Source organism: Coturnix japonica, chromosome 1, assembly GCF_001577835.2.
Source record: "Coturnix japonica isolate 7356 chromosome 1, Coturnix japonica 2.1, whole genome shotgun sequence".
NCBI classification, from domain to species: domain Eukaryota; kingdom Metazoa; phylum Chordata; class Aves; order Galliformes; family Phasianidae; genus Coturnix; species Coturnix japonica.
This window is the reverse complement of record NC_029516.1, coordinates 51,974,601-51,989,196: the sequence shown is the minus strand read 5'-3', so window position 1 is coordinate 51,989,196 and position 14,596 is coordinate 51,974,601. Positions and strand designations below refer to the sequence as shown.

Below are 14,596 nucleotides of genomic sequence, written 5' to 3'. Positions count from 1 at the left end.
TTAAGATACATGGAGAAGCCCAAATATATACAGCATGGATTTTGAAAATAACACCAAAAAGATATAGTTTTTAAGTGTATATTTTAAAAGTAAATCTCAAGGTTGCATAAGACTCATTTTTATTAAACTTCAGTGCGGTGAAATCTGTAAGAGAATTTACTTGTATACATTTAATGTGCACTTTGAAGATCTGTTTAGTAATGTTTATGGAAAATAAGATCTAGTGGTGAAAACAAACTTTAAATTTGAATGATTTATATTAGTGCCCGTTTTATGTTATTACAGTGTGGTCGTGTGATACGGACGGTCACAGGACCGGCCGGATGTAAGCTGTGCCATTTTTGAGGGATGTATATGAGCTGTTTAACACACTCCACACTCGCTTATCCGGATCCTGCGCGCACCACTCACTCTCGATATTGGACTCTTTGTATTTGAGGAATGCTCTTTTCTTTTGTATAAGCCCCTTCTTTTTCATATTGCACATAGTGTGTATTGTGTCGATTGGTGAGCGTAGAGACAGATATTAACGCTGTAATCCCAGAAGAATAATATTCCATTCAAAAATGAAGTGTTCTCACATGTAGGAAAGACAGCAGGCAGTTTCTTGACATCTAGTAATGTACAGAACCTTATCTTATACTGACTCTACTAAAGAATCTTTCCTGTTGTCTCTAGTAACTTGAGAACTTGATTTTTAACTTCTTTTTTTTTTTTAATGAATATCAACATTCATTCATTTTAGGTAAGTAATTTCAAACAGAAAAGGAAACAAGACCATTGGGTTAATGATTTCAGTTGTACAGTTCAGCTGATGTTGCATGCTAATATAGGGTTATTCAGCTGTGCATGTTGCTGTAATCGTGTTACATAAGATGGATGGCACTAGCAACGTTGCGAGAAAACTCCATCGAGTTTCTGGTATTATCTGTTTTTCCAGTGTTTCAAAAAACAGAAAGTCTGAGCCACAATTCAGTAAATCTGTTAAGCATGGAAGGAATCTCTTTTTTTTCCCTCAAAGAGGAACAGTCATTTTTTTTTTGTTATGTCCTTCTTTGTGCCTTGAGATAACCTTTTGATTGGCAAGGCAGAACATTACTCATAGGTAGTGGGACTGACAAATTCTGGTTCTTAAAGGGATCTGGGAAAAGATCCAACTTTGGGGCCTCTTGGTTTCATTATAAATTAAACATGTAGTTTTTCTGGCAAGATAAAGCTAATAAGCTTTGTTGGTGTGTTCACTGTCATGCTAGACAAATACAAACTTCCCTATGATTGAAGAGGCAGGAAAAGCAAGGGCGTATGCTTTTTTTGAGGTTACTTCCATCAGTCTTCCTCACATAGCTTTTCATTGCTCTCTAGGTTGCAAGACTTAAAGAGTTTCCAACATTTTAGTCGCCATTAAATTGCTGTCCAAGCTTTTTCTGCTCCTCAGGGGATTGTCTGAGCTGTGTCTGGAACAGACATTACTGATAGAACTAGCGAGCTTAGTGATCTTCACTAGAGCAAGGAATTAATCATTTCTTGGTATAAATCAATATTTTCCTGTTTTCAAGAGTGGATTTTGAATCCATGAGGCTAGGAAATGTTCAGAGGTGGGGTTCTGCTCAATATTTGTGCAGTCATCAGGACTGTCTTAAGGCACAAGTATATAAGTAGCATTCAAGCCTGTGATTTCGCTTGTGTGAAGGATAAGGAAACTTAATTCCAGTATGGAGTAGTGTCACCAAGGGCAACTAAGTTTGCCTTGTCCTAAAACAGGACAAGTTTGATAACTAAAATGCTCCTTAGCATTATGAAGGGCTTGCATACCTTCAGGCAAAGATGAGTGAAGGATAGTTTTGAACACAGAACCACTCTTCCATTCTTAATGTGCAGTAGAGTTTGAACTGATGGTTTACCTAAAGCAATCAGTGGTATAAAATGGGAAAGAATATGATCAAATGATGGTACTAATTTTAAAATATTGGATTCTTAGGCTCATGCATTTTTTGGAGCACAGATCATGAAGGAATTTTATTAGTGAGTTTGGTATTTTTGTCAGCTGTTGCTGGACGTGTTCTGAAGTAATTCTGTAAAAGAAATAATAGCTAAATACTCAAGAACATATATCTGCACTCTTGTGCTTTGCATTTTGAGTAATACCTTACTCCTCCCTTCCTATTCATCATTCATTCTCCTTAAAAGGAGAATGAAACAGTAAATAGCAGTTGTTTGAACATGTTTTACACTGGGATTAAGAAAATCTCTTATTTTTGGAGCACTCCCCTCTGGTTTACCTTACATTATTTCTTTGATCATTTTATTAAATCAGTGCTTTGGACAATGTAATACAGTATCTAAATCTAAATTTCATTTACAGTCTTTGTTCAAGTTGCACAGCTGTCTTGCTTGAGTGATCCTAAATGGTGATGTAAATGAAAATGAAATGTATTTTGCTGCAAGGATTTCCTTTTGGTCAATGGTAAATCGCATGTTCCCATCCTTTCTGTTGCCTGCCTCAGTGTTTGATCTTCTTTGCTCACTGATTTCCATTCTTTGCTATTGCAGTGTTGGGACAAGTTAATCCTTTATCCATTATTTGTGATTTTTCTCATCAGCCATTTTTTCTGTTTGTAGCACCGTACTGCTAGGTGGAAGTATGTCACTAGTTACAGTATCCTCACTCAGTGTAGAACCAAAATCAGAATCTAAAATAGTCAGAAAATAGCTTAAGTAATCCTGAGTATGAGACACTAAATTGCCATGGAATTAAGAGTATTTGGCAGTAATAATTAACACAATACTGTACTTGGGGTTTAGCCAAGTGAAGAAGTTTGATTCATAATTAATAAGTTTTTTACTTGGCATGTTTTAAACATGATGTAGTCTTGTAAAACTTGACCTACTCCAAAAGGAATGTCACAATTTCTTAGTTTTATTTTGCTTCCTAGAAAATAGCAGATCTAAGCTAGTATTTCCTAGTTCCAAATTTTCTTTGCTTTATCAGCCCTTTGTAAGAAAGGGAGAGAGTCTTCTACAGTGAAGCAGTTTGGTTTTCTCCCAGAAATGTGAATTTGGGATCATTTACCAATTCAAGAATCAGTTTGTGGGTTCTCTTTTAAGTCTTTTTCTTGAAACTACAAACTATGTGAGATTTTCCTTAGAAGTTAGTAAGGAAAATGACTTTCAGAATCAGTTTTTAGAAACAGAAAACTTCAGTGATAGAATTGCTTTAGAAGGTTTGAACGAAATTCAAGCTGTTTACTGGTAAGACAGGGAGACTGCAAACATGATAGCAATCTTCGGAGAATATAATTTGGAACATCTGGTTTAAATGCTGTCTAATGTTGGGAACGTAACAGTACAGGGAAAAAAATACCACTCAGAAGTTACTGTTGTAACTAATTGGTTGCTTATGGCACCAATTCTTGTTAGTTCTCTTTTATGGTTTGTCAGCAAACCATTCCTATCAGAGAAAGATTAAATATGCAAAGGAACAGCAAAAAACAAAGAGGTGGAAGTGACCGTAGTGATTATTTCTATGTAACCGTAGCTGAGTATATTCTAGTTTATCCCAGTCTACTTGCAAAGCATTTCTTGGGGGGGAAAAAAAGCACTGAAAAGAGAATACTCTGTTGGATCGGTGTCAATAGTTTGTGGCTTCTTCCCTGTGGGAACAAAATAATTAACCACCTATACAAATTATTATGTCAGGCTTTGTTGTAGCAGCACTTATTTCTCCAGAGTTCGTTTTGTTTTCTCAAGTCCCACACAGATGCGAATGCAAAGTTAGGTCAAGAATAACCCATTGGTTCTGTTAGGTGTCTTGCAATTTTTCCCCCTTTTTTTTTTTAAGCTTTCTTTTCACTTTGTAACTATTTCTTCCTTTTGAACCTGAAGCAATATGTCTGTTTGTAGTCCATGCATGCATTTATTTGACATTAAGTTGTCTTTTAAAATTGAAATCATAATAGATTCTTTAAGCCTTCTAAGCTGCATAGCCACAAAATATTTTACTTAGAATCATAGAATCACCAGGGTTGGAAAAGATCTAAAAGATCATCCAGTCCAACCGTTCACCTATTAGCAATAGCTCCCAAACTTGTAACGCTAAGCAGTGTAAGAACTTGCTAATTTCAGTTCACTGTCTACGTTGAAGTGTTACCTGGGACTCTAGAATTTGAAGTTCTTTAAGAAAACTTAGAAATACTTAAAGAGGTCAATACTGGGACCAGTGCTCTTTAACGTTTAAGCAGTGCATGAGCCAGCAATGTGCCCTTACAGCTCAGAAAACCAACCATATCCTGGGCTGTGTCAAAAGCATCATGGCCAGCAGGGTCAGGAAGGTAATCCTGCCCCTCTACTGTGCAGTGGTGAGACCTCACCTGGAGTACTGCATCCAGATGTGGAGTCCTCAGTACAGGAGAGATATAGACCTGTTGGAACACATCCAGAGGATGGCCACAGAAATGTTCCCAAGAATGGAATACCTCCCCTAGGAGGACAGCCTGAGAGTTGAAGGGAGTGGCATCTTGTCTACTAGGAGTTGCAGCTGTTCTGTCACCATGTACCTGCTTACTTTCCTGCTTTCTTTTGCATTAGGTGATCAGTGAAATTTACCTTATTGTAGTCATTGGTCCTGGAGCTGACTGGGTCAGTAGTGTCATTACAGTTCAGCAGAACTGTTTGGAAAACTTACACCTTATTCAATGCTTTATTTATCTGGATGAGAATTCCATGGGAACAGATTGGAAATCCTATCAACCCATCTGATTACTTAGATCCTTTTTACAGTAGCACTCCCACTGGGTGAAACATAGGATTGAAAAAGCGGGAGATGTAGCAGTCTCCTGAGGTATTTTGCTCTTCTGATATGAATCACAGAATACTATCCTGTGTTACAATAATTGCCTTTTGGATGTTCATTGTATATTAAGGAGAAGATGCCATGTTACTGATGAAAATACTACAGCTTGTTATTCAATGCAGGAAATACAAACTTTCTCAAGACTGAGAAAGATTTTTAATTTAAAATTTTGCTTTCTTATATTTATTTATATATATGTATCTATTATGTGTAGATATTCCCAAATATCTTTAGACCTCGGTATTTCTAATGGGACTATTTCACCTTTTTTCTTATTCTCTTAGAATGAAAAAGAATGAGCTAAGTTAATAGGGTTTTACCATGTGTTTTTTGTTTTTTTTTTTATCACTTTGTTTCTTTTAGAAGACAAGTGAAATAGCAAAGAGAAACTTGAACAGTGGAAATGAAATGCAAATTAGCTTTCATGTGATGAAAAAAGATCTGTTGATCTTTGATTGAAAGCAAATATTTTGTAATAGGAAAGAGTTCTAATACCAGGAAAGAACTAAAACCTGAACGACCAATTCCCAAACCCACTGTCTTATTTCTAATATAGCAGTCGATGGTACAATAGAAATCAGCTTCATGAAATTTGCTATTTATGCACATCGCAGCACTTATGGTGGTTCTACAAAAGGTATTTTTGGTTGAAGTATATTATGAAGGATCTACAAAGGAACTAGAGGAATCTGGGAATCTAATGATCTTTATGAGTATTAAATTGAATGCACCTTATTTAATTCCTTGAGCTGTTTTTTCTTTGCATCTGCATGGACTTTTTTAGTAGAATGAGTGCTTGGAAGAAGTACAATGCCTCCTTGCCTTTGGAACAGCATGCCAACTTCTCTTGCCGCTACTCCTGTGCTTTGGAGTGGAAAGAGACATGATTGTTTCTATGCAACTAGGAGTAAATCACCCAGGTTGAAACAAGGTAGTACCTGACAGCAAGTAAAATTGGGAGAAAAAGATTTCAGTAAATCATAATTGACAGGAAAGCTCGTATGCAGAGCAGAAGATTTCAATGTGTGAATGTCTGCCTTCACAGTAAGCTTAGTGTTTCTAAGCTTCTAGAAGATCACTGTCTTGACACAGCAAACTGAATATGTATGAGAAGACTAAAAAATATTAATAATCTATATTTTTTATTTTCCTACTTAGAAAGTTTCCATGTATATACACGTGTATCCTCCTTAGGTATCTAGGACATTGCAGGGGAAATTTGCCGTCTTCCAACCCAGACTAAACTGTGCTGCTTCATTTTTTGTCCCTTTCTGTTTTCCAGGGATTTTGGAGATTCCAACACTTTTTATTTTATCTTTCACTGTGGAAAAAGATAGGCCTTTATTTTAATAATAAAGTTTTAATTTTTTTATTTTTATAAATAATCTTTTAATAATCTGATTTATTTCTATCAATTATTTGAGATTTTGTTCAGAATTACTTCTTTTTTTTTTCCCCCATTTTTTTTTAGGAATAGAAGGACATAATTAAATATGAGGTACATTATATATTCTTTTTGATGAGGGGACTCAGAGAGCTTGCAAGGATGTAATAGTAAAATTCTTTGTATTGGTTACCTAATGGGATATGTGGAGAATATTCTTTGCTTTCTTCTTCAGCTTAAGTCATTCTGGAGAATTTATAATTTAGCTTTAATTTGTTACTTTGTTTTTTGTTAGTTTGGGCACATCAGCTGATCTAGTTTTCTGTGATTTAAAGGCATGTCCTAGTTAGGCACCATCAGTTATCCTGTCCTGCAAAAAGCTGTAGGTAACTGTCTTTTATGTTTGGTTTGTCGGATTTTTTTATTTTATTAACAGTTCTTCTGTGTTAGTGTGACTTGAACAGTTTTGTGTATCTATTTTTGTATATCTGATGGATAAAGAAAGAAAACATTGATTACTTCAGACTCCAAAGCATGAAAGAATAGACAAATTCACCCTTTTACACAGAGCATTTTTTTGTGTGTACCAGAGAATGCTGTTGAAATGGAAAGATGCTTCAGTTATAGGCATTATAGCTGTCATTTTTCTCATCATGGTCAATAGTATTACTGAAACATAAATGCCTGCCTTATGCAAATGCTTGTGCCGCTTTGGTAAGTATCTTCCATGTGCCGGCTCTGAATTATTTAGCTGTCTCTTGTGTGCAGTTTGGTCACAACAGAAAGTCACATAGTCCCTTCTCCAGCCACTTGGAGCCTTTGCTGGAGCATTTCGCCTCCAGAAGTAAACACAAGTCTAAGAATAGCTCACAACTTCTTTGTAGTATATTTTCATGGTTGGCTGTCTAAACAGCCAGGCTGTCTAGACAGCTGACGACACTCAAAGCTCCTACGGTCAAATGCAGCCACATAGGCTGCTCTCGGGGATGTTACCTCGTTGATGTCTGCATCTGTGGGCGCCAGTAGAGCTTCTCGTTCAGAAGGGCTGAGCTCTCTCTGAAGCTCCCTGTGCTCCAAATGTATGCTAATGGGGTGTTAAATAATATACGTGTTTAAAAAGTAGCAGGAATTTTTGTTTATTGCAGTTATTTCCGAATCTGCTTTTTTAGGTGCTCTTCAGAATTTTCCTTACAGTGTTATTTGTGCTGTGCTCAGTCTTAAACTTAGAGAAAAGCTTGGAAAGGGAAGCTACAGGAAAGAAAGGGACAGACGCATTAGCAAGATCTGTGGTGATAGAACAAGGAGAAATAGTTTCATACTTAAAGAGAGGAGATTTAGTTTGGATATAAGGCAGAAGTATTTTATAATTAGGGTGGTGAGGCACTGGAACAGGTTGCCCAGAGAGGTGGTGGATGCCCCATCCCTGGAGACATGCAGGGTCAGGCTGGATGGGGCTCTGAGCAACCTGATGTCCCTGTGGGTGTCCCTTTTCATCGCAGAGGCCTTTAAGGGTCCCTTCCAGCTCCAAGGATTCTATGAAAAACAACAGTGGAGAATGTGTTAGTAGCAAGGGAAATAGTTAGGAGAAGAATACTTCACAAATTAACAAGAGCCTTTTTTTGTTTATATCTGTAGTAATGTTTTTTTGTTTGTTATGTTTTGAGCTTTTACCCTTTTATATTGTTATTACATCAGCATTTTATCCTAAATATCAAATGTAATTGTTTCCTTCAGTCACACAGTGCCCAGCATAATCAGAAATCAGGAATATTCTTTGATTGCACTTCTAAGAGCATTTGGATGAAACTGATCACTGTTTTCTCAAAATATACTTTTCTTCTTTAAGATTGAAAATCTTCAAGAGCAGCTAAGAGACAAGGAAAAGCAAATGAGCAGTTTAAAGGATCGAGTGAAATCCTTGCAGGCTGACACCACCAATACTGACACTGCCTTGACCACGCTGGAAGAAGCACTTGCAGAAAAAGTGAGTATGGCAAGCCACTGTCTCTTAGTGCTGAAGGTCCTTCTGCTCACAACCTCTCTACAGTCGACTTTTCTGTGTGCTGATTGGACTCTGCATAAAAGAAATCCTTAGTGCAGCGTCAGGTCCTTTGTCTGCAAGAGGCATCAGTGTGATGCTGCTGCTGAGAGGCATCTCTCACAAGAGGGCACTGTAGGATATGCGCTGAGCACAACCCACCCTGTCGTACTGTGTGGTATCGCACAGCATGGGCAAAATGCTCCGGAAGGGCTGGAGGGGAGCTGAGCCACGAGCTGGTTCTCCATAGCCATTAGATACTTATTGTCTTGCATGAAACAAAACTCTGTTCTTTGTCTTATCTCAGTCTGTATGGGTGCTGCTAGTGATGTCATTTATTTGTGTTTAGGATACATCTCATATATGTGGTCTCATATACGCACTACTCCCTTCTTCTCTAAAAGGCCTCTATGCTTCAAAATAATAAGATTTAAATATGTAAGGAAGTAATATATAATGTATCTTATGGGTTAATTCTGGTTATCAGAACCAGATACATTTTGTTGCACTGTAACAGTACTGTAAACTTTAATGAAAAGAAAGCCTGATATTTCTTAGAAATGAATGCACAGATTTTTCAAGTGTTTTCCTTCTTGAGGGTCTCTTATACAGCAGTAAGGAGAAGAAAATGACAATATCCAACAAATACCAGTGGGTAAGAAATGTTGAATTTCATTAGAAGTTGAAAGAATATGAGGGATTGTCCTCACAGAATACTTTCCTTTGTCAGGAAAGGACCATTGAGCGCCTAAAGGAGCAACGGGACAGAGATGAACGAGAAAAACAGGAAGAGATTGACACCTACAAAAAAGACATTAAGGACCTGAAAGAGAAAGTCGGCATTTTACAAGGAGATCTCACAGAGAAAGAGGTTGACCAGCAAAATAAATCTGTTGTATTACAGTTGCTTGTTGTATATGTTATGTTTTAGATGAAGAGAACCCTTCCTTTATTGTAATGGTCCTTCAAGAAGTTTATCTAGTAAAATACATTGTTTGAGAATTTCTCAAAGCATGAATATTTCAGAACCATCTTTTTCATGGATAGCAAAGTCCCATTATTAGCAGCAGTTAATTATATTGCCAGTGAATATCACTTGTCAGTGATGAGTTTACTGGAGCTATACTTATAGAAGGTGAGAACGAGCTTGTTCATGTCTAAATATAGGAAGGGCAGAACAGAGGTAGATTGAAGTTGCATGTTGGTCAAAAAATGCATGCAGATAGTGGATAGTGTTTGTGCATTTGTAAAAACAATCTAACTTATTCTTTTTACTGTCAAGAGTCCATTTTTTGTAATTAAGTTGGTTGTTTATAAAGAACCAACTGGCTAGAGAAATCAATCTAGTTGTATCAGAGAAATACATAAGTTCTCTGTTTCTCTCTTGGAATGCTAACATTCATTTCTACTTCAGTCTTCTTTCTCAGACCAATCAAATCAAAAGGATAAAAAAGAGGTACCTAGGAAGTGTGAAGATTTTTGTGCACATAAAAGTAAAAAATGGGAAAAAAGAAACAACAAAAACAGTTCAGGAAATAAGAAATTGAGATGTCTTTTGGAGATAAGTTGCACAAATCAGTTTCACGCCCTAAAAGCTCTATGGAAAAAAAACTTTCTGCAGACTCTGTTTTACATACAGTGACCAAATCTGCTAAACGTATATGATTTTTAAAGGTGGTTTTATTTAAAAACAGTTTTTTTCTTAAACATGGCTATCACTGAAGAACTAGTTATAATTTGCAGGATGTTGTGTCTTTAAAAATAACTTAAAAATGGATTTAGACAAGGTTTTATTTTGAGATCCTGAATTAAATCAAGCTGTCTTAAGCCAGCTCTATGAACATCCAGTAAACATTCCAACGAAATGTGTTATTCTAAGTTGGATCCTCAACATCATGTTAAGGGATAAGAAGAAAATGATGACCAAAGAAAACCCCACCAAAACCTAGGTATTGCTCATATGGAGTATTTATTTGTTAGTTATTTTGCATCTTTTATTTTAGTCGTCCTTACTGGATCTGAAGGAGCATGCCTCATCCTTAGCTTCATCAGGACTGAAGAAAGATTCAAGGCTCAAGACACTGGAAATTGCATTGGAACAGAAAAAGGAAGAATGTTTGAAAATGGAAACTCAATTGAAAAAGGTAATCTTACTTCATATTTATATATGCAAGGTAAACATCCAGTATTACATATATTAGACACATTTACACAGAAAAACTTGGGTTTGTGGATTACTTTTCAGTAAGTACTCTGAAACTGTTTCCACGCAAACAATATTACAAGCCAAGCCTATCTGAAAGTAGCCTTCAGACGCTGGTGCTAATTTTGATCTTCATTTGCGTGCAATGACAGTGCTGTTGACTATGTATATTTTAGCAGGTGCAAGGAATCAGAAAGTTAGTCTTCTTCAATCCAGTCTCCACTAGTAATTATCCTATTAAACAGGTGTAACAACCAGAATTTTAACAGCCTCTGCTGTTAAAAATTACAGTTTTGCACGTAAATTATCAGTGTATGTTGGTGTTAATGTGATAAATGCAGGTGCATGACTGGCACATGGGAATGTGTAATAACAAATGAGTATGTCACCAGTCAAGTGTCTGATCCCTTATTTTAATCTCACAGTGAGTCACAGATGGTGGGTTTGTAGGACTGTGTAGTTTAGCAGAGTGGGACATTTACAGGAAAGCTAATTTACTTGAACGTTATCTTTTAAGCTTTCTGTAGGTCAGATATGAGTAGCCCATATATTGCACCTTTAGAGGAGTATTGATTTAACTTGAAAGAGTGCAAAACACATTAACTGAAATATTGATAATACTTGGACCTATAAAATTAGAATAAGACAAAATACAGCATTTTAAAGAAAATTAATTCTTGCGTCATATCTATTTCTTTACGTCTAGCCAGGAAATTGATGTGTGTCCGTGCTCTCTCTAGTCTGGAACTCTGTCCTCGTTCCTCAGATGAATATGAACTTAAGTTTAGAGGCAGCAGTTAAGTGATGCTTAGCAATTCTGTTGAGTAGATTTTAATGCACTTGAGAATTCTACAGATATGCGTAACTACATCTATAGTTTCCCTGTTTAATTCGGCTGCACAAATTAAACAGTTCTGTTGTTCAGTAAAGTGAAACATTAAGAATGAATAGTATTTTATTTTTTTTAGTAATTACACTAAGCATCTCAGTAGCGTAAGCCGGCATGACCAAAATCTGTTGAAGCACTGCTAGATAGAAGATGAGTATGAGCTTAATTTACACTGCAGTGACAGGACTTTGTTGTAATTTCTTTAGGTCTACCTCTGCTCATTTCATTTTGAAGGAGTTTGTGTTTAATAACTGGTATCTAGAAACTTTACCTAAGGACATTGTGCCAGTTCATGAAAACATATCTTTTTATGATCTATTCCTTTTGTTTCAGGAAATAATTGGGAGGATGAGATACTCTCCTGTGATCCTTTTCCAGAGGCTTAAAATATAAAAATGACACTTAACTAGGCTGGGCAGCTATGGTACAAACAATTGCACTCTTTATTTGGTTTTGAGAAAAATAACAAGTACCTATTCATTGTAAACACAAATAGCTTCTCATCTGTACATCCTACAGAAAGATACCTAATCTCATTCATTCAGAATGGTTTCAGTTCTACAAGCTAAGAAAATTCATAACCTACCATTACCTGTGTTCATTCCAAAGCTCTACCATTAGTACTCTGGACATCTCCTCTGCTTCAGGCATTGTTGCTTGCTGGGACATTAGGCAATTATTTCCTATGCAGAGAGCCTGAAATACTTTCTGAAGTCTTTCGGAGACAAAATCCCTCATGAAAAATATTCCATCGTGTTGAGCTCCTGCGTCTTTCTCATTCAAGGGAAAACACAGATTTGCATGAAAGATTTTTTTGGTGATAGCAAATCAGGCCAGTCTGGCTTTTTAGAAAGAAATTACAGCCAATAGGACCTTGTGTGCTTTCATGTCATTAACTATCACTCGCTTTCCTCATGTTGTATAAAACATCCCACTTCTACCACTGACCATGCTTTCTAGAACCAAGTCACCATTTCTCTTTGTTACAGAAGAAAATATAGTTAACAACAACTTAAATATATTTTACAGTTATGAATAAGCTTAGGTATTTCTTTAATAACCTTTTCCCATCTGTTTTTAATTTGCCAATTTATTTTATATTATTTTATTTTGTCATTTGCAGAGAAGTAGAAAAATATTTTTTACAGCATTTCTCTCTTTAAATGTATTGCAGCTAACTGTTCAGGCAGTTTGGCATTTGCAAGATGGGTTAGTTATTTGTCATCCTTGAAACAAATATGTGATGAGTAATCCAGCTCCAATTTAAAGCTTTTAAAAACCCAGTTTTACACATCTGCATTGTTAACCATTGCAAATAACTGTCATAATTAGCTGTAAAACTAATGGCTACGTGATGGCAGTTGGTTTGAAAATGAGTTTAAAATGACCTGAAGAATTTTGTTACGTTAAGTTGAATTATATTATCTTAGTGGGTTCTTTTAATACACAACATGTGAATGAGGTATTCCCTTTTGTAGCTCCTAACAGCAAATAGCAAGAAGCTTTTCCTTCTAGGTTCTTTCCCTTGTGGTTTGAGTAGAAATGTGCCTAACTTTATACATCGATCTTGCTCCTTTTGCCTCTTTTTTCTATTGGACAATTTATTTACTTTCAGTTAAATCTTATCCTTAGAAGTTCAGAAGAAGTGGCCCTGGAGCACTGTTAAACCATTAGATAATTAAATAATAAGGATGCTTGGAAAAGAAACTCTTGCTAATCTGTAAAGAGTGAGTCTTGAAGAAATCGTGAGCAGTACAAGCTTCCACTCCTGTAAAAGGCATTTGGCATTACACTGAAGTGAAACATCATTAACCAAGTAGTGTGTAGGGGTGCTGAAAAGTTGCTCATGGTGTTTTATTTCCATGTTGGCAGACTTTGTTTTCTGATTGTGTCCATCCAGTTCTCGTTACCGCTCTTTTTCTTGCTAATGACTTTTTTTTTGTTGCTTATAGAGCTTCAGTGTTTTTCACGTTGCTTTGTTGCATGGGTGGATTGGTGTTTAGTTTTTTAATAATACTATGCTTATGGAAATCTGTGTGCTAAATGTTCTAATTATTCTACTGCCCCTGCTTCTGTGCACAGCTGTCAACCTACCACGAGGAGATACGGAATGCTGAAAGAAAGCTCTAACTCACTGCTGAGTATATATGGCCTGGTTTCATGCCTTAAATAGTCTCCTTTTATGCTGAGGTAGAGTTGTTAGAGGGAAATCACACACAGGTGTTCTCTCCAAGCATTTCTCTGTAAGATGTTTTTTATGTGTGTGGCGGTAGTATTTTTCAAGTGAAGAAGTTTCCTTCTAGTTATTTTGGTTTTCCTATCTAGTTATATAAGGCCAGTTATCCTGGCCTTTTATGTCTGATCTTTCTTAGGCAGCGTGTTTTGTTTCATTTTGGTTTTCTAATCTGGAAGAGACCTACTAGCATTAGAATCTGTTCCAGCAAAGATGAGCAAGTCATTGTCTGTTTTCATTTCCAGTGAATAGTTTTTCTCCCCCTAAATATTTTATTCGTTTGAAGGAGATTGAGGTTAGAGAAAAGAAAGAATTCCAAACTGTATGTTTACCAACTTCCTTTTAGCACAGTTCTGGAGACTTCACATAAAAGAAATGTTAACAGTGATTCCTTGCCTGGAAAATATCTCTAGATTCATTGGGTTCACGTACAAGTGTTTTCTGTTGGTTTTGTTTAGTTGTTTAAGTTTTTTTTTGTTTGTTTGTTTTTGTTTTTTTTCTGCCGTGGTCTTCTACTTTCAAATTAAGAAGGATGATATCTTTTAGAAGACAGGAAAAGATGTCTGAATGAAGTGTTGACCCAATTTGCATGTTTTCAAAGATTTGGATTGGTTAGTCTTATATGGGCTCTTGTGTTCTTTTATTTATGTTCATAAGGATTCCCTGTTACAACTGGAAGGATTACTGATAGAAATGATAAAACTTTTTTTCACAGGTGGTTATGAATTTTTATATTTTTTCCTTAAGGGTGTTAAATGTGTTTTCAGTGTTACAACCTAGGATGAAAAAGGCTACCAGGGAAATCAGGTTCTCTATTAAAAACAAAAGTAAAAACCCAGCAGCTGGTTTTGGTGTTCAAGTAGTGTCAGTTGCTGAAGTATTTTCCCAGACTATTTAGTGGTCTTGTGATTGACACAAGTGAAACTCTAGAAATTAATGTCCTGCCAGCTGTAAAACTGTCACCTAAACCCAGACATGGAGCTACAATAAGTATTTGAGG

General features: G+C 36.2%; 1 protein-coding gene across 12 annotated transcripts in view; it reads left to right on the top strand.

The window, feature by feature from the left end:
• ERC1 (ELKS/RAB6-interacting/CAST family member 1) overlaps positions 1–14,596 on the top strand; it is a 274,077-nt gene that overhangs the window by 91,423 nt on the left and 168,058 nt on the right. For all 12 annotated transcript variants that reach the window (XM_015865493.2, XM_015865524.2, XM_015865513.2 and 9 more), the window contains 3 exons: positions 8,080–8,217; positions 9,002–9,142; positions 10,275–10,415. In XM_015865493.2, the coding sequence (XP_015720979.1) occupies positions 8,080–8,217; positions 9,002–9,142; positions 10,275–10,415 (420 nt within the window). The remainder of the gene's footprint in view (positions 1–8,079; positions 8,218–9,001; positions 9,143–10,274; positions 10,416–14,596) is intronic.